At 46.7% G+C, this 20,257-nt stretch overlaps 1 protein-coding gene across 6 annotated transcripts; it reads left to right on the plus strand.

Annotated features, from left to right (window-relative positions):
* Window positions 1-7,332: 7,332 nt before the first annotated feature.
* Window positions 7,333-19,792, plus strand: LOC100351959 (zinc finger protein 587B). Of its 6 annotated transcripts, none has more exons than XM_089319882.1 (4): window positions 7,333-7,581; window positions 11,060-11,189; window positions 12,874-12,960; window positions 19,530-19,792. In XM_089319882.1, the coding sequence occupies exons 1-4, from the start codon at window positions 7,549-7,551 to the stop codon at window positions 19,586-19,588; spliced, it is 309 nt and encodes a 102-aa protein (XP_089176008.1). In that variant the 5' UTR covers window positions 7,333-7,548; the 3' UTR covers window positions 19,589-19,792. The 6 variants fall into 6 exon arrangements, with proteins under 6 accessions (XP_089176008.1, XP_069919462.2, XP_069919463.2 ...); XM_089319883.1 differs by having other exon boundaries at window positions 7,347-7,581; window positions 11,063-11,189; XM_089319881.1 differs by lacking the exon at window positions 7,333-7,581 and adding an exon at window positions 7,593-7,926 and having other exon boundaries at window positions 11,063-11,189.
* Window positions 19,793-20,257: the final 465 nt, after the last annotated feature.

The following is a 20,257-nucleotide window of genomic DNA, read 5'->3' on the forward strand; positions in this document are numbered from 1 at the left end:
AGTGGGGGTCGGAGCCAGTGGAGCCGGGTGGGGGGTGACAGGAGATCCTGCAGCTGCAGTTTCACAGCCATGATTTGGGAGGCTACCAGAACCGTGGTGGTCTGAAGCCTCAGGCTGCTTCCCTGTTCCCCAGAGGCAGAGACCCTTATGTCACAGATAAGGTGCAGCCTGCTGTGGAATTCCGTCATCTTCCGTCAGGGCCAATGTCTTCACCTCCTGTGTCAGGACCATCTCTGGGACCCGACATGGCCACATACTAGTAGAGAAGTTACTTTTATCCTTGCTGCATTCTGGACTCTTGAGGCACCCACACCTAACCCAGCCCGCAACCTACGTGACAGCATGGCTTGGAGTCCCAAGGCCTGGAACAGCATTGCTGTGTTCTCCCAAATCAGTGCCAACATTAACTGGTCACAGTTTTTGGCCCAGAGCACCCTGAGCATGAAGGAACCAGCATGGGATGACCCTGGTGCTGCCACAGAATTTTCCATGGCCTTAAGAAAAACTAGAAACCAAGGAGTCCCGGCTTGGCTTCTGCCTTTCAGCAACTGGCCATCTTAGGAGCACACAGTGAGATGCAAATTATCTAAAAAAAAAAAAAAAAGAAAGAAAAAGACAATGTTAGGTCTACCGTGTGTGGAGGTAAGGAGGAGGTATGGGCTGTAAAATGAGGAAGCAGCTGTGGATGTCCAAGATATATTGTTAAGTGAGAAAAGCAAAGTACAGGTCTGTATACAATGAATGACTTTGTTACCAAGACAATTTGCATATAAACAAATTTAAACACATGGACATGCAGCCCAACATACATGTAAATACATAATTGAAAAGAAATTATTTGAGAGGCAAAGAGAGTGTTTCCATCCACTGGTTCATTCCCCAAATCCCCGCAGTGGAGTTGGGAAGTCAATCCTGTTTCCATGTGGGTATTAGGGACCCAGTTACTTGAGCCATTTTGCCTCAGAGGTTCTGCATTATCAGGAAGCTGGGGTCAGGAGCTGGAGCAAGGTATTAAACCCAGTTGCTCCAATATGAAAAGAGGGAGTTTTAACTGCTAAGCTAAGCAACTGCCTCGTGAGTAAACAATTCTAAAAGAGTAGTACTGAACCATATTCTGAGCCTCAGTCTCTCTCACAATCCTGGTTACTCCATTAAGTGTTCATATTTATTGGAAAAGCAGACTGATGGAGCGAGAGTGAGCAAGTGCCTGGTTACTCAACATCTAACTTTCCCTTGATGCTGGCATTGCTTAATGTCCTCAAGAATGAACAAGAATTACATTTTGGAGACAGACCTGAATGACCCTTGTAGGCAAGTGCTTATCTTAGTTCTGTCTCTTACAAATCACTGCTGGGACTTCTCTGTGGTCTTAACATTTTCACGATAGTCCTCAGAAATCTTCTCCTACCACCTTTGAGTCACTTCAGAGTCATTGTTAATGGCTTTCCATTAGTTGCATTTTCCAACTGCTTTTTTTTTTTTTAATTTTGTTTTATTTATTTGAACAACAGAGTTACAGAGTGGCAGAGGCAGAGAGGGAGAGAGAGATCTTCCATCTGCTGGTTCACTCCCCAGATGGCTGCAATGGCCAGAGCGGAGCTGACCTGAAGCCAGGAGCCAGGAGCTTTTTCCGGCTCTCCCACACAGGTGCAGGGGCCCAAGGACTTGGACCATCTTCTTTCTGCTGCTTTCCCAGGCCATAGCAGAGAGCTGGATCAGAAGTGGAGCAGCTGGGATGTGAACTGGGGCCCATATGGGATGCCGGCGCTGCAAACCCACTGTGCACAACTGCTTTTCTGTAATAGAAAAGATTCAATGCTTGCAGTTGTAAGATAAATGATAATCACCTTACAGCAAGAAACAAAATTGAGGGAAGATTATGGATACTTAGTCTTAGCTAAAAGGCCAAGATATGATAAAGGCAGGCACTTGACATATCTCAGTGTCAAAACTCTTTGCTTTGGCTGCACTGTGGCGCAGTGGGTTAACACCCTGGCCTGAAGCACTGGCATCCCATATGGGCGCCGGTTCGAGAGCCGGCTGCTCCACTTCTGATCCAGCCCTCTGCTGTGGCCTGGAAAAACAGTAGAAGATGGCCCAAATCTTTGAGCCCCTGCACCCATGTTGGAGACCCGGAAGAAGCTCCTGGCTCCTGGCTTCGGATCGGCCTAGCTCTGGCCATCTGGGGAATGAACCAGCAGGTGGAAGATCTCTGTCCCTGCTTCTAACTCTCTGTAACTCTGCTTTTCAAATAAATAAATAAATAAATAAATGAATCTTAAAAAAAAAAAAAAAGGGCTGATGCTGTGGCCAGTAGGTTAAGCCTCAGCCTGTGGTACTGGCATCCCATATGGGTATTGGTTCCTGTCCCGCCTGTTCCTCTTCTGATCCAGCTCTCTTCTATGGCCTGGGAAAGCAGCAGAAGATGGCTCAAGTGCTTGGGCCCTTGACCCCCATGGAAGGCCTGAAAGAAGCTCCCGACTTCAGATCGGTCCAGTTCTGGCCGTTGTGGTCATTTGGGGAGTGAACCAGCAGATGGAAGAACTTTCTCTCTGTGTCTCCCTTTCTCTCTGTGTACCTCTGCCTCTCAAATCAGTAAACAAAATTTTGAAAAAGGATTCAGTAAGAAGTGTTAGATGGAGAAATGAGTTTGCTTTCTGGTATTGGAATATAAATACTGACAGAGAGAGGCAGTGGGGATGTATACTCATATTTCCTGAGTCAGGGTTCTGTGTGTTATCTCTGTAAATTTTGCTAATTGAGGAGCTGCAAAGTTAGTTCACAGTGGCTTTTTAAAAAATATTTGGAAATTTATATATTATGTGGATGTGTGTGTGCCTTATACTTCTGAATTTGCATGGTATATACAGTGAAAATTTTGTAGGCACCTCTTATGTCAAATGAGTTAGAACATGCACATTAGCAAAAAACTCCACGTGCTCCTCATTGCCAAGGAGGATGGACCAAGGGATCAACAGTTTGTTAATCCACTTACCAACAGATGGGCCATTGGTAAATCACATATGCCAGGATATATACTTGATGATTTCACATCTTGACTATCTAAACTGAGTTAATAAATGGAAAATTTGCCAGTAGGATAGAAGGTTGTTTTGGCGTCTCCTTTATTGTGAACAATCTTAAGATTCAGAGCTATATTAATAGAGGACAGTCCCATAGTCAGAATTTTCCATGTTTCAATATTTCTTAATTCTTTTTTTTTTTTTTTTGACAGGCAGAGTGGACAGTGAGAGAGAGAGACAGAGAGAAAGGTCTTCCTTTGCCGTTGGTTCACCCTCCAATGGCCACCGCGGCCAGCGCGCTGCGGCCGGCGCACCGCGCTGATCCAATGGCAGGAGCCAGGAGCCAGGTGCTTTTCCTGGTCTCCCATGGGGTGCAGGGCCCAAGCACCTGGGCCATCCTCCACTGCACTCCCTGGCCACAGCAGAGAGCTGGCCTGGAAGAGGGGCAACCGGGACAGAATCCGGCACCCTGACTGGGACTAGAACCTGGTATGCCGGCGCCGCTAGGCGGAGGATTAGCCTAGTGAGCCACGGCGCCGGCAATATTTCTTAATTCTTGACATTTCCCTTACAGTGTCGTTGAGTGGATTATCCATTAGAAATAACTAAATAGGCTCAGTGTCATTGTCAAAAGGATATTGAGTATAATAATCCTAAAAATGGTACAAAAATATAAATTGTCCTATATAAGTTTTTTTTTTAACAGATTTATTCATTTATTCAAAAAGAGTGACTGAAAGGGAGATGTGCACACACACACACACAGAGGGAGGGAGAGAGGGCAAGCATGCACACACTCTTTCATTTCCTGTTTCACTCTCCAAAGCCCCACAATAGCCAGGACTCAGGCTGAAGCCAGAAACCAGGAACTCTATAAGTATGCAGGTGCAGGGGCCCAAGCACTTGGGTCATCATCCACTGCTTTCCCAGGTGCATTAGCAGGAAGCTGGATTAGAAGTGGAGCATCCAGTACTTGAACCAGCACTCTGATACGCTTTGGCTAGTTTATTTTGGCGCTTTATCACTTTATCCCACTTCTATTGGGAACCAAGAGAGTTCTAGTTTGCTGAAATGTATTAAAGAAAAAAACAAACAGAACTACTTTAGTACTGTTAATTCAGTTTTGAAACAGACTGCTCCTTATTTCTTTCAAGTGCATTGTATGTTTTGACAATAGTGGAGTAATAGGAGTTTCCAACCTTAACCTCTACAAAAGCGCATAGAAGGTACACAAATCATGAGGAACTGGTGTCAGCCCTCTGGTTACACAGAAAGGGCTGTCCCTCGTAGGGACAACAACATAGCAGGTGAGGTCACATCCTCGTTTCCTGTCAGGAGACTTTCCCACCTTCACAGAGAAGGGGAGCCAGGAAGGCTGTGGGGAGCAAACCGGACTAGACTGAGTTACTGGAATTAAGACTTATTCTATGCATCTGCTCTCCCACAATATGGCGCTGGGAGAGAAGTAAACAGCTTCCGCACAGCTGCCTCCAGTTCAACCAATAAACTGTAGGACTTGCTCCTGATTGGAGAGCAGCGTACTCGGCGTGTGGGCAGCCGAGTTGGGATTGGCAGAGGAGGACTATAAAGGAGGAGAGAGACGGCATTCACCGGGAACATCTATGGGGAACATCTAGCTGAAGGAACACCTGTGCAGCCCCCGAGAAGAGCCAGTCGGCGGTGTGCCGCTCCCCTGCGGAAGTGGGGAATGTGGCCAGGGGGAACCGCCCTTCCACGGAGGTGGAAGGGATAGTAGCCAACCCGGGAAGAACCAGCAGCAAACCCTGGGAGGGCCGAGCAGACGAAAGAACAGCGCAGGGTCCTGTGTCGTTCCCCCATGAAGACGGGGAGCGACATAATGGTGCCGTGACTCGGATATGAAGCCTAGGCAGGGTTTAGTGTCGTTCCCCCATGAAGAGGGGGAGCGACAGAAGGCTGAGGGTGAGTGTTACATTGGTTAAAGTCCAGACTGAGGAAGTGGCAGGAAGTCCTGCCCTATGTCGTAGGTGGCCTTCCCTGGGACGGGGCGATCTGAACCTTCACAGCAGGCTGCCCAGCTCCCCTTTGCCACAGATGCTTATATCTTCATCATTATGTGAGCGGTCAGGTGCAGACAGATGGTATCAACTACTGCATCTCAGTCCCTTCCTTCATGGGTGATGTTTCTCTACCTGTTGAACCTGAGCAGTGCTAGATCCCCATGTTTGGTCCATCTGCATCCTGACTACAGAACATGATACAGCCAGGATGATGAGCTTCTCCCTGCTGCCTCCAGTGCTGCAAAGCAGGTGGAGAGGCCTAACCCAGTCAACGCACCGTTGGAAGGTTTTCGATTCCCATATTTGGAAGGAATTGGCAGTGTCTGAACTCAACAGTGGAGTTATCTGGTTCTGGTTTTCAGTGTGGAGGGTACTAGTGAGCAGGCAGAGGGACAGGAAAGAGCCATGGTGTTTCCAGAGAGTTTCCTATGGTCTTGCAGGAGGGACTGTGGGCACCAAGGGCAGGACAGTACGCTGCGTAGGCTCCTGCACTTCAGGTGACCATTCTTGGTGCTTGAATAAAATGAAATGCAAGGCAATTGAAAATGGAGATAAGTTGTCAAGTGTAAAAGGAGCAAATAGCTTTCAGTTGGCCAAAACATTGTTAAGAAAGAAAAACAGCTCAGATCTGTATGCAAAGAATGATTTTATTTTCACTGAGAATAACAACTTGTATAAAAACATATTTGAACATATGTGCAGATACAATTCTTCTTTATTAAAAATTTTATTTATTTGAGAGGTAGAGTTACAGACAATGACAGGGAGAGACAGTGACAAAGGTCTTGAATCTGTTGGTTCACTCCCCAAATGGCCACCACGGCTGGTGCTGGGTCAATCTGAAGCCAGGAGCCAGGAGCTTCTTCTGGGTCTCCCACACAAGTGTAGGGGCCCAAGGACTTGGGCCATCTTCTACTGCTTTCCCAGGCTATAGCAGAGAACTGAATCTGAAGTGGAGCAGCCAGGACACGAACCAGCACCTATCTGGGATGCTGGCACCCCAGGTAGAGGATTAACCTACTGCGCCACAGTGCCGGCCCCCAGATAGAATTCTATGGAGATAATACTATAAATTATTTCTACCATTCTGGCAGTCGTAAAAGTTCTTTTCTGTTTCTGTCATGCTGGTATTGCTCGAGGCATTCAAGAACGAACTAAGAATCTTATTTTGGAGAGAACGCCATCAGGGTGACCATTCTAGTGCTGTGCAGATCTTAATTCTATCTCTTCTCAGATATCACATCTAAAATTTCTTGAGGTCTTAACTTTCCTCACCAGCTACTGATACGTCCAGAGCTATTTCTGACACTACCCCGAATTACTACATACACATTGTTAATTTATATTTTACAATTTTTCATGGTATAATATCAAATTTTCATGCAGAATGTGCCCTGCCATCACAGGAGAAATGACAGCCCCCAACAGTGATCCAAACTCGTGGATTTAAGATACTCTCGGGGTTTTCATGTGGAGAGGGTCCTTTGAGTATGTGCTCCTCTGTGAACACTGCAGTATTGCCACTGCCAAAACACCACTTATTTCATTGTTCTGCTTTTGAGTCTGATGTCACATTCCTAAAAAGAATACGTTAGTACCCTATCACATTAGGGTACTAGGTGGGTGAAAGTGTTGCTCAAGTGTTTGGACACAAAGTGAACTCTGCAGGCAGGATAGTTGTTTTCTGTGGGAACCACTGACAGATTCAACTTCGAACTTCTGGCAGGCACACATTGCTCCCTTATCCTCCTTGTCATGGTCTTACTGGAATTTCTCTCTTGTTCCTGACCACACATTCACAGACCACCACCACACTAATGCTTCAGAGTGCACGCATTTGAATTGCAACACGATGTTCGTTAGAGGCATTCTGTGTCTAAAATGTCTAAAATGCTTCCAGTAGAGGCATTCTGTGTCTAAAAGACTAAAGCATGATACGTGCATTTCGGAACATCTGAAGTATTTTTAGCGTCTGGGAGCAGGTTGATTTTCCTGAAACCTGAAACACAATGTTTCCAAAACAGGTGATTGAACCATTACAGGATTCCACAGAAATCTGAATATGGCTTCTAGGGGGAGCGGAGACCCTGCTCTACCTGGGGCCGATCCCCTAGCATTGCAGCTTGGCCTTTCCTCCTCGAGCTCTAGTGCAGAGTACCTTGAAATCTGCGGGAACTACATTACCCAGAAAGCTGTGTGTCGAAAGACAGCGAAGCAGAGCCAATGAATGCTCCCGGAACAAAAGTCGCTTCCGCGTGTTAAGCTAACATGAGGCGGGACTTCCGGGGTCCTCCTCCAAGGGGCCATTTTTGTTGGTCCTAGGTGTGTAGTGATCTGTTTCCCGAGCGTAGGTCGGGTCTGAGGGGCCGGACGTAGCGCGGGAGGAGGGTCAGAAGGTCCGAGGCTGGGCCATGCGGTACAGTTGACCTGCGCCAGGGGCGTGACGGAGACCACAGTGCCCGGGTCCCCGTTTCGCACTCAGTCCGATGGCGGAGACCGAGCGGAGAGTCCTGGCTCAGGTAAGTGCAGCGCCCTCCCGGCTCTCGCCCGCCGCCGCCACCGCCTCAACCCTGTCCCTGCAGCCCAGGCCCCCGTATCGAGAACAGTGAAGCGCAGGTGGATGGGTCCCCGCCGCTGCCCACTGCGTGATGCGGGGCCGGAGAGTGGTTCTGGCAGAGGGGGCGGCACGTGCGTGGGGGTCCGGAGCCAAGAGCGTGAGGCGGAGCGCAGCCTGCACGAGCAGACTGGGTGTTGCACCTTCGCCGTGCGGATTCCAGAACTCATGGAGGCCTTTGAAGGAAGGAAGGATCTACGTTCGCGTTCTAAGTTTCCCAGAGACCGAACCGAGGACGTTGGTAGTGCCTGTAAGGGAGTCGTCTTGGCTAGGGTGATGATCCTGTGGTGTGGATGTTATAAAATGGGCGTCCGGACACAGAGGCCGGGTTATCTGGGGAGCTGTTGATGTTGGAGACGTGCGCTATCTTGCAGCTCCTGCATGGACCGAGTGAGAGCCGTGGGTCATGGGAGGGGCACACTTCAGATTACGACGGTGACGCTGTTGGGGCCAGGAAGGGGGAGGTTGGAGGCTGAGGACTGAGCCTCTTGCTTGGGTCCCTGAGTGATGGCATCGAGCTTCCTAAATAGGTGAGAGGTGAATGGCGGCGATGGAGGGCGTGTAGGGCAGCCTCTGGCCGGTGGCACAGGCTCCAAGGGAAGAAGGGACGTAGCGACGATGACACGCAGGCTGGCGCTGTGGCTTACTCACCACTCGGGTCTCACCAGGATTCTGAGATGACTGGTGGCCCTGAGGTGTTTCATACCCAATGGAGGTGGTGGGGGGCAAATACTGTCATCTGAGACTCATTAGGCAATGGCCGAAGGGGCTGGGTTTTGAATGGGGTTAAGTGGAGAGAGAAATGCTGTAATTGCTGGGGAGAGAGCACGTTAATGTAGCACAGAAATTGAATGGCGCCATGGAGAGCTGAAGCCGCGCACGGTGAATATGGCTATGGAGCCATGCACGGAGGCCTTCGTAGGCTGATTTGGAGCGGCCACTGTTACTGGGAATCACAGTTATGTGGAAATATTAGATCTGCTTTAAATTTACCACGTTCTGGATGGCTGCTAGGCACATGGTGTCAGGCCCCAATTGGGACCCACTATAATGTACTTCTTTGTTTCTGATTATACTAGGATGATCTTAGAAGGACTGGGTGCAGATTGGTTTCCCACTCTGCTCTTTTGGACAGTATATCAGCCTGACAACCCTTTTTATCACAGAACTAAGTTCCTGTTATTATTCCTTTGTAATGAGTTTATTCCACACTAACTTGCACTCTCTGAAGGGAATCAGGTACCAGTGCTCCCCTTCATCCCACAAATCTTGCAGACTTTGATTGTTCCTTTTTAAGTTTATTTTTCCTAGTTAAATATTTTTTTAAATTGACACATAGTAATTGTATACATTTATAGGATGTAGTGTGGCATTTCAGTATGTAATGTGTATGTGATGATCAGATCAGGGTAACTGGAATATTCTATCACCTCAGACATATGTATTTTTTTTTTTAAAGATTTATTTATTTGAAAGAGTTACAGAGAGGGGGAGAGACAGAGAGAGAGAGAGAGAGAGAGAGATCTTTCATCCACTGATTCACTTTCCAGAAGTCCACAATGGCCAGGATGAGGCCAGGAACCAGGAGCTTCTTCCTGGTCACCCACATGGGTGGCAGGGACCCAAGCACACGGACCATCTTCTGTTGCTTTTCCCACACCATTAACAGGGAGCTGGGTTGGAAGTGGAGTGGGCTAGGACGTGAACTGGTGCCCATTACGGGGTGCGGGTGTTACGGGCTGTGGCTTTACCCGCTGTTCCACAGTGCCGGCCCCTAATTCTTTGTGTTGGGATGTTCACTCTTATCCATAGTGTAACTCCCATGTGGCCTTCTGTGGTAAATGTCTGGAAGGCCTTTGTCCAGTGTCAGCTGTCCTGTGTTTGCCTATGTGATATTATGATATATATGTTTTCATTTCATCTACAGTTCACCATGGTAGATCATATAAAGTAATGTGTTCCGCCTGTCTCTGACCTGCCTTATCTTATAGTAGATCATAAGACCTTCCTCATTCTGAGGGGTCTTGCCTCATACCTGATGGAAGGAATGCTGTGCAGAGAGACCAAGGAGAAGCTGAACAGACAGGTCTCTGGGTTTGCCTGCCCAGTCTGTTGGCAGTTATGCTTATGCAGGGAAGCCTCCATAAAATCTCAGAACAGAGTTTGGGAAGCTTCCCAGAAGCTGAACGGGTAGAGGCTCCTGGAGGGTGACATGACCCCAGAAGGCTTGGAAGCTCTGTGCCTCCTCCCCCTCCATCTCTTCATCTGTGTCCTTTATAATAGTCTTTATAACAGACCATTAACACAAGTGTTTTCCTGAATTCTGTGAGCCACTTGAGGAAATTTAATGGAAATTGAGGGAGTTGTGTTGGGCCCCCAGTTTATAGTTGTGGGTCAGAAGCACGGGTAAAGCATAGGGCTTGCATCTGGCACAGAAAGGGCTGGGGCATTCTTGGGGACTGAGTCCGGAATCTGATTGCATTAGAAGAAATGCAGCTGGTGTTTAGGGAAAAGTTCCCGTGTGTTTTGAAGTCATAGAAGTCTGCTCTGTTGATTGTGGTTTGAGAAAAGGACAAAAAGTTTTTTCCTGCACTCACAGGACATTACTATAACCCTAGGGCAGGAATCTCTGCCTCATCAGTGGAGTGAAAAGGATAGGATTAGAGTAGGATTAGAACACTGAGGGGAGTGGGTGGTGATAGCTTAGTTTGTAAGGGGCCAGCTTCAACACTCCCATCCCACATTGGAATACCTAACTTTGATGCCTGGCTCTAGCTTCTTGCTAATGAAGACCCTGGGAGTAACTGGATTCCTGCCACCTGTGTGGGAGACCCGGATTGAGTTCTGGCTTCCATCTTTGGCCCAGCTCCAGTCATTGTGGAGAGTGGATCAACAAATGGGAGCACTGCCTCCCAGTGTTGTGTCGTCCCCCCCCCCCCCCCCCCGTATAAATGGGTAAAAATTAAGAAAAAACAACTTGAGTCTGTAGAGAGGCCTATGAGTTGGTGGTATCCATGAATACATCGCTGTGGTATCTGGAGTTATGAGGGATACACAGTCTAATATGATGTGTGTTTAGAGAGAGAAAGAAATGTTTGATGGCCCCACAATGCTGCATTGGGATTTATATAACCTTAAACCATACCAGGGGAAATTGCCTATCAGTAGAGGTGGATCCCTTTGTGTCAGAACCGCAGCAGTACATGTTGTTGTCTGCCCCTGTTGCTGTTGGCTGTATACTGTGGTTTTTGGGACTAATAGGCTTATTTTTCCTCTGAAATGGGAACTTTGGGAGGAACATGGGTAAGGGTAGATATTGGGGGAGATGCATTGTATGGCTCCATGATGGGTGCTGTTTGTGGTTTCATCTGTCACCATCATAGCAGGGCACTGTGACCTTTGAAGACGTGGCTGTGAACTTTTCCCAGGAAGAATGGGGGCTCCTTAATGAGGGTCAAAGACAGCTGTACCGTGATGTGATGCTGGAGAACCTGGCACTTCTGTCCTCCTTGGGTAAGACACACTCACCCCTGGGACCTGAGGTAGTCTGCCCTCCTCCTGTTTCCCCTTGGCAAGTCTGTCATCTCACATCAGGTCCAAGGACATAGCTTTCCCCCGTAGTTCTCTGGGCTGTTTCTCTGGCTGCTAGAACTGAGGTGTGGGTATTGCCTGCTCTTGTCTTTGAGCAGCTTTAACACCTGCTTCCCTTCTGAAGCATTCAGAAATAAGAGTCTTTCAGTCACTCTAATGCATCCCACTTTGCTTGCCGCTCTGGCTGTCTGGGGAAGCCTGTGCAAATCCGTGCTCCTGTGTGCTCCAGGAGCCACCTCCTTCCTTTAGCTGACATTTCTTCTTTCCTTGCTGTGCCAAGAATTGCCATCGTTGATGTGGTCACCACTTCCATGGCCTGTAGACTATTCTTAGAGGATTCTTCAAAATTTTCTTTGTAATGTATGCTTTCCATTCCTATACCCATCATGTACTGATTTTTTTTTAAGATTTATTTTATTTATTTGAAAGAATTATGGTAGTGGGGAGGAGGTAGGAAGAGAGGATGGGATTGGGGGAGCAGGAAGAGAGATCGATTGTCCGTTTGTTGGTTCACTTCCCAAATGTCCACAACAGCCAAAGCTGGTCCAGGCAGAAGGCAGGAGCACAGAAGTCCATGTTGGTCTCCCATGTAGGTGCTGGGGCCCAAGGACTTGACCAAGTTCTGCTGCCTTCCCAGGTGGAGTGGCAGGGAGCTAGGTTGGAAGTAGAGTAGCTGGGACTCAAACTGGTACCCATATAGGATGCTGGCATTGCAGATGATGATGTAACCTGCTGCGCCACAACACCAGCCCTTTGCTGAGATGTTCTGAGTCAGTTCTGGCTGTTCTGTATTGTTGTTCTCATAGTATTTATATTATTCCAATCCCTGTAATTACTCATCTTCCTGTGGGATGGAGAACCCTTGGTGGTCCAGAAGATGCTAGACTCAGCAAGAAGGGCTCTGAGGGAGCCTGGCCTGAGAAGTAGCAGCCTGGGGGAGGGTGTGACTTCAGGGCTATATTCAAATCATACCAGAAACCTGTTCTGTCTAGGCAGCATTTTAGTTTCACTACCAGTAGCCAAACAGTATAATCTGTCTTTGCTTCTCCATTCTAGAGTTTGCTGACTTGTCAATTCTGTACCTTGTCACTTCTGGTCTTTCAAGCGACCCAGGCCTAATCTTTGGACTCCACATTGCTCCCATTTTTCCCACTGCTCAATCTTCATTGTTTTCCGATGTTGGCAAATGTATTTTGTGTTGTGAAGTGTATCTACATTCTCAAACAGTCCCTGACCAACAGCTGCTGTGCTATAGTCGTATTTTCTCGGGCCTGGACATACTCCTCTTTGTAATAGTCAGGTATCATCAGCAGATAAGGTGCTGTAGACAAATCGTTGGCAGAGGAATGGGTTATAGACTTTGCCTCTGTTCCCTGTGTTGCTTGGCATGTTTGTCTCCTTACATCCTGAGACTTCTACATTCTGTGGTCTTAATAGCCCAGTAATGCTAAACTGCCTCTTCTTTAGCCTTCAGATCTGAACTCCCTGTTCCTATGTATAATTGCATGGACTAGTTCCTGAGTTTGTCAGACAGACTTGTGGGTAGGCTGTGTCCTCCCACCAAAGTCTCCCAACATGCACTTCACCAGCATTTCCTTGCTTTCAGGTTGTTGGCGTGGAGTGGAAAATGAGGCACCTTCTAAGCAGAGTCTTTCCATACTAAAAATGTCTGACGTCTGGACTCCTAAGACAGGTGTGTGTCCCAGGAAGGCCCATGGCTATGAAACATGTTTCCCCATCTCAGGAGACATTGTGTGCCTGAGTGAGCACTGGGGAACACATCACACACAGAAACTGGACAGTTGTGACACTCATGGGAAAAAAGTGTCTGACAGTGTTAAACTTCATCAGCACCAGGGTCAGCATATTGGAGAGAAACTCAATGGAAGCATCATAGGCGGAGTCTCGTGTGTGAAGAGCTGTAAGTTGCATGTTTCGGGGAAACCGTTCATCTTCAACGGTATTGAGAATGACTTCCTTGTCAGACTCGGGTTCCTCCAGCATGAGGCCACTCCTGTTGGGAAGACGTCAACCAGCAAGAGCCAGTGTGGGGCACCCTTTCTTGGGGGAGAACCTCCTCACAACTGGGGAGAACCTGCGCAGACCTTCAGCTCCCAACAGACGCTTGTTTTGGACCAGAGGCTGCTTACTAGAGAACCATGTTATATTTACAGTGAATGTGGCAGTGTTTTTAATAGAAATGGTAGCTTCAATAACCATCAGACCATTCATTCTGGAGAAAGACCATATGAGTGTCGGGAATGTGGGAAATTTTTTACCTACAGGTGTAATCTCTTAGCCCACTTGAGAGTTCATACAGGAGAAAGACCATATGAATGTGGGGTATGTGGGAAATCATTTAGCTTAAAGTCTAACCTGATTCGACATCAGCGAGTTTATAGTGGAGAGAGTTCATATGAGTGTAGTGACTGTGGAAAGTTGTTTAGCTACAAGTATAACTTGGTTGAACACCGGAGAGTTCACACTGGTGAAAGGCCATATGAATGCAGTGAGTGTGGGAAATCATTTCGCCAGCGCTCTACACTCTGTCAACATAAGAGACTCCACTCGGGACAAAAACCTTACGAGTGTACTGACTGTGGGAAGTGTTTTGCGGAAAACTCCAGCCTCATTAAACACAGAAGAATCCATACTGGAGAAAGGCTGTATGAGTGCAGTGAGTGTGGAAAATCCTTTGCTGAAAACTCCAGCCTCATTAAACATAGGAGAGTTCACACTGGAGAGAGGCCTTATGAATGTGCAGAATGTGGAAAGTTATTTAGGCACAAGTCTCACTTGGTTGTACATCAGAGATTTCACACTGGAGAAAGGCCTTATGTATGTGGAGAATGCGGGAAATCCTTTAGCAAACAGTACAACCTCATTCGACATCAGCAGATTCACACTGGACAAAATTCATATGAATGCAGGGAATGTGGAAAACTATTTAGCTACAAGTACAACCTCATTGAACACCAGAGAATTCACACAGGAGAAAGGCCATATCAATGCAATGAATGTGGGAAATCATTTCGTCAAAGCTCTTCACTCCTCCAACACCGGAGACTTCACATTGGACAAAAGCATTAGTGTAGTGAACACTGAGAATGCTTTACTGAAAACTAACCTCATTCTACATGGGACTCACACTGGAGAAAAGTGTTATGCATGCTCTGAATACGGAAAATCTTTTCACAAAGCTCTTAGTTTTTTTGATATTCTAGAGTTCATGCTGGAGAAAGTTTCATAATTGAAACAAATTTGAGAAATTTTTTTAGTCAAAATTCTGTGCTTTTTCAAGGTCTGAGTTCACAATTAGGAGTGTGGCAGATGTGGGAAGTTCTGCAGCTAAAACTAGCTTCAGTTCCCACCAGAGAGCCCCTGGTGAAGTGCCTTCTGAATGTAGTGTGAGGAAACTGTCAGGCTGACCTCTTTGGATATTAGGACTGTCCCAATGAGAAAAATACTGTAGCTGTGCAGGGTGTGTTATTTCTTCAGTGTAACACTGGAGGAGATATGTATGTATGTATGTGTGTGTATGTATGTACATATTATATATATATAAAACAACTGAATTGAACCTCATACATCAAAAAAATCTGCGTTAAGCTGCTGCCCATGACACTGACGTCCTAGTGTGAGTCCTGGTTACTGTGTTTACTGTCCAGCTCCCTGCTAATGTCCTGGGAAAGCAGGGAAGATGACCCAAGTATTTGGGCCCCTGCCACCCACATGGGAGACTCAGATGAAGTTCGCGGCTGCTGGCTTTGGCGTGGCCCTGCTGCTCTGTTCATTGCAGCCATTTGAGGAGTAAATCAGTGAATGGAAGATTTCTTTGTCTCTCCATCTCTCCTTTTCTGTAACGCTGCCTTTCAAATAAATCTTTAAAAAGATCTGTTTAAATCTCGGATACGTGAGAGCTGCAAGGTATTTTTCAGTTTACCCTGGGTCCTTGACTGACTTAGCCCTCTGAGAAAAAGCATGTCACCTCTGCCACTTGGGAGGTCCTCAGCGTGCATCATGTTCTCACCCCGTCATGTTTAGGAAGGAAGCCTTGATGGTCTCCCATTTGCTGGAGGAATTTGTGGTTAGCTTCAGCATTTACTCCTTTCTCATTTCTTACCCTTTGATGAGTTAAACTATAGGCTCGATGGAGTTTATTTTAAAAGTTTATTTATTTCAAAGACTGGGTGACAGAGGTGAAATGCAAAGATATCTTAGATCCACTAATTTACTCCCCAGATGACTGCAGTGGCCAGGGCTGAGCCAGGCTGAGGTCAAGAGCCCAGAACTCTGAGGTCTCGCATGTGAGTGGCCAGGGCCTACATACTTACGCCATTTTTTGCTGCTTTCCCAGGAACATTAGCAGGGAGCAGGATTGAAAATGGAGTAGCTAGGACTCCAATCTGTGCTCTGATAAGGGATACCATCAATGCAAGCGAGTGTTGTCTTAACCTGTTGTGCCACAATGCAGCCCCTCTGATGCAGTCTTTTGACCCAGAGGACTCTACTGGTGACATGAAAAGATAGAATTCTTTTTTTCAGGGGCTTTGTGGGTCTGTTAAGACTGTTGAAGTTGTATTTCCAGTTTCCAGATCACAAGTCCCAGAACATCCTGTTCCTCTTCACTCCCTGTCGTTTTGGCTTACGCTGTAATGAAGGCCTGATTGTTTAAGCTGCCTTCACCTTAGGACGTGTATTTGCCATCTGTGGTGGTTTGTAAACAACAGAATTCTACCATGTACAAACAGGCTGGGATTGGTTGGGATTACTGAACTTCGTGTGCCTCAGAGGGGACAGTGTGATGGCAGAATGTAACTTGACCCCAGTTTTGACGTACTTTCTGTTTCTTGCAGAATATAACTGTCTCTTGGTTTTGTCCTACTTTATATTTCTGCCCAAGAACTCCAAAGGAAGACTTTAGAGCTTTGTAGTTCTTTTTTTAAAAATTTTATTAATTTTTATTTGAAAGGCAGAGAGAGGGAGAGAGATCTTCCATCTGTTGGTTTATCCCCCAGATGACTGCAACAGCCAGTGCCAGGCTGAAGTCAGCAGACAGGAATTTTATCTGGGTCTTCTGTGTGGATGGTAGGGACCCAAGAACTGAGCCATCACCTGCTGCTTCCTAGGGTGCACATCGGCCCAAAGCTGGGTTGGAAGCTGAGGGTGGGACTTGATCCCAGGCAGTGTGATATGGAATGCGGTATCTGAGTGGCAGCTTGATCCATCATGCTGTGGTACCCCTGTGGTTCTGACTTGTTGCATGGATGCTGCATTAATGTGTGAATTCATAGGTCAGCCTGAGGAAAGGGCCATATTCGTGACAACCTCTTGTACTTCTGAGAATAACACAGAATTGTTCTCTTGTTCACAAGAAATGTTGTGCTGTGCTTAGCACCGGTGAGCAGAATCAGTTCCCCAGGTTCAACAATGGTTTCTTGTACCCCAGTGTCCTGAATTTAGTAGAGTAGCATCACAAGTTATAGGTTTATGGGGGTGGGAAATAGTGACGTGTTTATAGGGAGTGAGGGGAACTGCAGGAAAGTGGTTGGAGTGGGCTGTTTTAACAGGGCAGCGCGATGACTGAGTCACAGCTTGTGGTGGATGAGGTGGCACAGAAATTCTCAGGACTTTAGGGTTTGGGGTAGCTGAGGTCCTTGTCAGAGAATATGAAGTAAAGGTTTAGTGGACTCCTGCAGTGTTGTACACTGTTCAATCAGTGCCATTCCTGCGTAAGCAGGAGGAAGAGGGTACAAGAGGCCCCTTAGTTTAGTTAGCGATGAGGCTTTTCTGAGCAGCCAGTCTTCCTATTGGATCAGGTGGAAATGGCCTTGTTCACTCATATTTGCTACCCCAAGGCTGGTTGTCCCACCCAGGGCATGAGGAGAGAGTTTGTAGCATCAATATAGGTTGCCAAATTTATTTACCAAAAATAATAGGAAATTCAGATTTTATTTTGAACTTTTAAAAAAAGCTTTTACAAGGTATAAATGACATTCCATAAACTGCACATATTTAAATTGTATAATTTGGGGCCAATGCTGCGGTGTAGCAGGTTAAACCACCGCCTACAGTGCCGGCATCCCATATGGGCGCTGGTTCTAGTCCCAGCTGCTCCACTTCTGATCCAGCTCTCTGCTATGGCCTGAGAAAGCTGTAGAAGATGGCCCAGGTCCTTGGGCCGCTGCACCCATGTGGGAGACCTGGAAGATGCTCCTGGCTCCTGGCTTCGGATAGGTGCAACTCTGGCCATTGTGGCCAATTGGGGAGTGAATAAGCGGATGGAAGACCTCTTTGTCTCTGCCTCTTTTCTCTGTAACTCTGACTTTCAAATAAATAAATAAATCTTTAAAAAATAAGTTGTACCATTTAATAAGTTTTGATAGCCATATGTACTCATGAAACAATCATAATCATGAACCTACCCAACATTGGTATTACCTGGTGCCCTTTAATATCTTTCTACTTTCCAGGCAACCATTGATTTACTTTGTTTTATAATACAGTAATTTTTACTTTCCAAGATTTTATGTGATTGAAATGAAAATGTTTAATTCTTAAATGTACATTTCTTAAGCTTGAGTTCTGTTCTCTGGCATATTGAAGTTCCTCAATGGTAATATATAAGAAGTTCAGTCTTTTTATGTTACTGAGAACTAATATGCTGAAGATACACCATAATTTCTCTATGTGTTTATGGGCATTGAGTTTCCTTATTTTGCCTGTTACAAATAAAATACTGCCAACATTTAAAGATTTATTTATTTATTTATTTTTTGACAGGCAGAGTGGACAGTGAGAGAGAGAGACAGAGATAAAGGTCTTCCTTTTGCCGTTGGTTCACCCTCCAATGGCCGCCGCGGCCGGTGCGCTGCGGCCGGCGCACCGCGCTGATCCGATGGCAGGAGCCAGGAGCCAGGTGCTTTTCCTGGTCTCCCATGGGGTGCAGGGCCCAAGCACCTGGGCCATCCTCCACTGCGCTCCCGGGCCACAGCAGAGAGCTGGCCTGGAAGAGGGGCAACTGGGACAGAATCCGGCGCCCCAACCGGGACTAGAACCTGGTGTGCCGGCGCCGCTAGGTGGAGGATTAGCCTAGTGAGCCGCGGCGCCGTCCCTTAAAGATTTATTTTAATTTGAAAGGCAGGGTTACAGAGAGGCAGAGAGAGAGAGAGAGATCTTCCATCTGCTGGTTCACTTCCCAAATGGCTGCAATGGCCGGAGCTGGGCTGATCTGAAGCCAGGAGTCAGGAGCTTCTTCCAGGTCTTCCATCTGAGTGCAGGGGCCCAAGGACTTGGGCCATCTTCTACTGCTTTCCCAAGCCACAAGCAGAGAGCTGGATCAGAAGTGGAGCAGCTGGGATTTGAACCAGCACCTCTATGGGGTGCTGTCACTGCAGGCGGGAGTTTTACCTGCTATGCCACAGTGCCAGCCCCAAGATACTGCAGACATTTAAATACAACTTTTCATAGAGATGTGTTTCATTTCTTGTGTGTTAAATTTCTCAGTATGGATGAATAGATAACATCTTAAGGAAGGCCAGTTTGACCTCAAACTTAAATGTTTCCTTTTCTAATTATAACAGCAGGATGTGAGTTCCAGTTCTTTCACATCCTTATCAGTAAAGAATATGGCTGATTTGTAAGAATTTTTAACCTTTCAATAAGTGGATATGTTTTCATTGTTTACTTGTCAGTTCATACCTATTTTTTTCACTGATTTTTTTAAAAATGAATTTTATCTTTTTTTCTTTTCCTGAAGAAAGATGAAAATAGTGCAACAGCAAAGACTTATGCTGAACCTCATTCATTCTTCAGTGACATCTTTGCTCTACGGAATAATTATTTTTAAGTACCATAAGGTACGATCTGGGCATCCATTTTGTGTAGAAGAATAAGTATCCCAAACGACAGTTCATGTGATTCCAGGGCAGAGAAGCAGGATGATAAGACGGCTTTTCCTTTACTCTTCTGCATCTTCCTGCTCTTTCCTTTCTCCACATCTGTTTTTCCTCAGAGTTCTCATGAGTGGGAAGGATACACATTTTGTGGAAATAGGAATTTCATGTTAGCCACGTTTCCCGGCTGCCGGGGCTGTACTCACCTCACAAGTTTGTGCTCAGTGTCCTCCTACCGTTGACTCCTGTGCATATTCTTTTTCCCTCATGTGTATTCTAAGGCTTCACAGATGATTTTCTAGCTATTTATATCCTCAATGGAGAATTGTACTAGTCGACTTTAATGAATTAATTTGCTCCTCCACAGTTGTTTTCCAGAGACAGCCTCGCTTTCACAGACTGTCAGTGTACTTAGAGGCGGAATGAAAATCCCAGTGCAGCAAGGGGGTGAGATGGGATCCAGACTCTCCTCTGAAGGTGCATGGGCCCACTGTCCACACCTGTAGGAGTGCCGACATTACAGATGCCATCCTGGAAGCACGTGTGAATTTAGCAAGATGCCACTTTCCCCGTAAAGATCATGATGTTAGGAGAAATGGCAGATCTCAGTAAGAAATGTATATGGAAAAACAGTTCTGCTTTTTTTTTTTTTTTTAAGTTTTTATTTCGGTGAAGTAAGAGTTATGGGGTGGGGGGTGGGGACAGAGGGTAGGGAGGAAGCTTCCATTTGCTGGTTCACTCCCCAGAAGGTTGCAATGGCCAGAGCTGGGCCAGGCTGAAGCCAGGAGCCAGGAGCTTCTACCAGGTGTCCCATGTGGGTGCAGGGGCGGTCTTCTTTCTGCTTCCCAGGCTGTTAGCAGGGAGTTGGGTTGGAAGAGGAGTACCTGGGACACGAGCCTGCACTCTCATGGGATGCTGGAGTTGGCAGGTGGCGGCTTTACCACTACTCCAAAACGCCAGCCCCAGCAGTTCTGCTTCCTGCTGTTGAGTCACAAATGCTGAGGGACCAAGAGGAAAGGTGCCAGCGTGGCTGCTTGCCATAGGGTTGCCTAGAATCCTGCATGTTTCCTCTTTGCCCTGTTCTTCCTGTCACCT

Source organism: Oryctolagus cuniculus, chromosome 18 (genome assembly GCF_051225735.1).
Source record: "Oryctolagus cuniculus isolate XC-2025 breed Fujian yellow rabbit chromosome 18, ASM5122573v1, whole genome shotgun sequence".
In the NCBI taxonomy this organism is placed as follows: Eukaryota; Metazoa; Chordata; class Mammalia; order Lagomorpha; family Leporidae; genus Oryctolagus; species Oryctolagus cuniculus.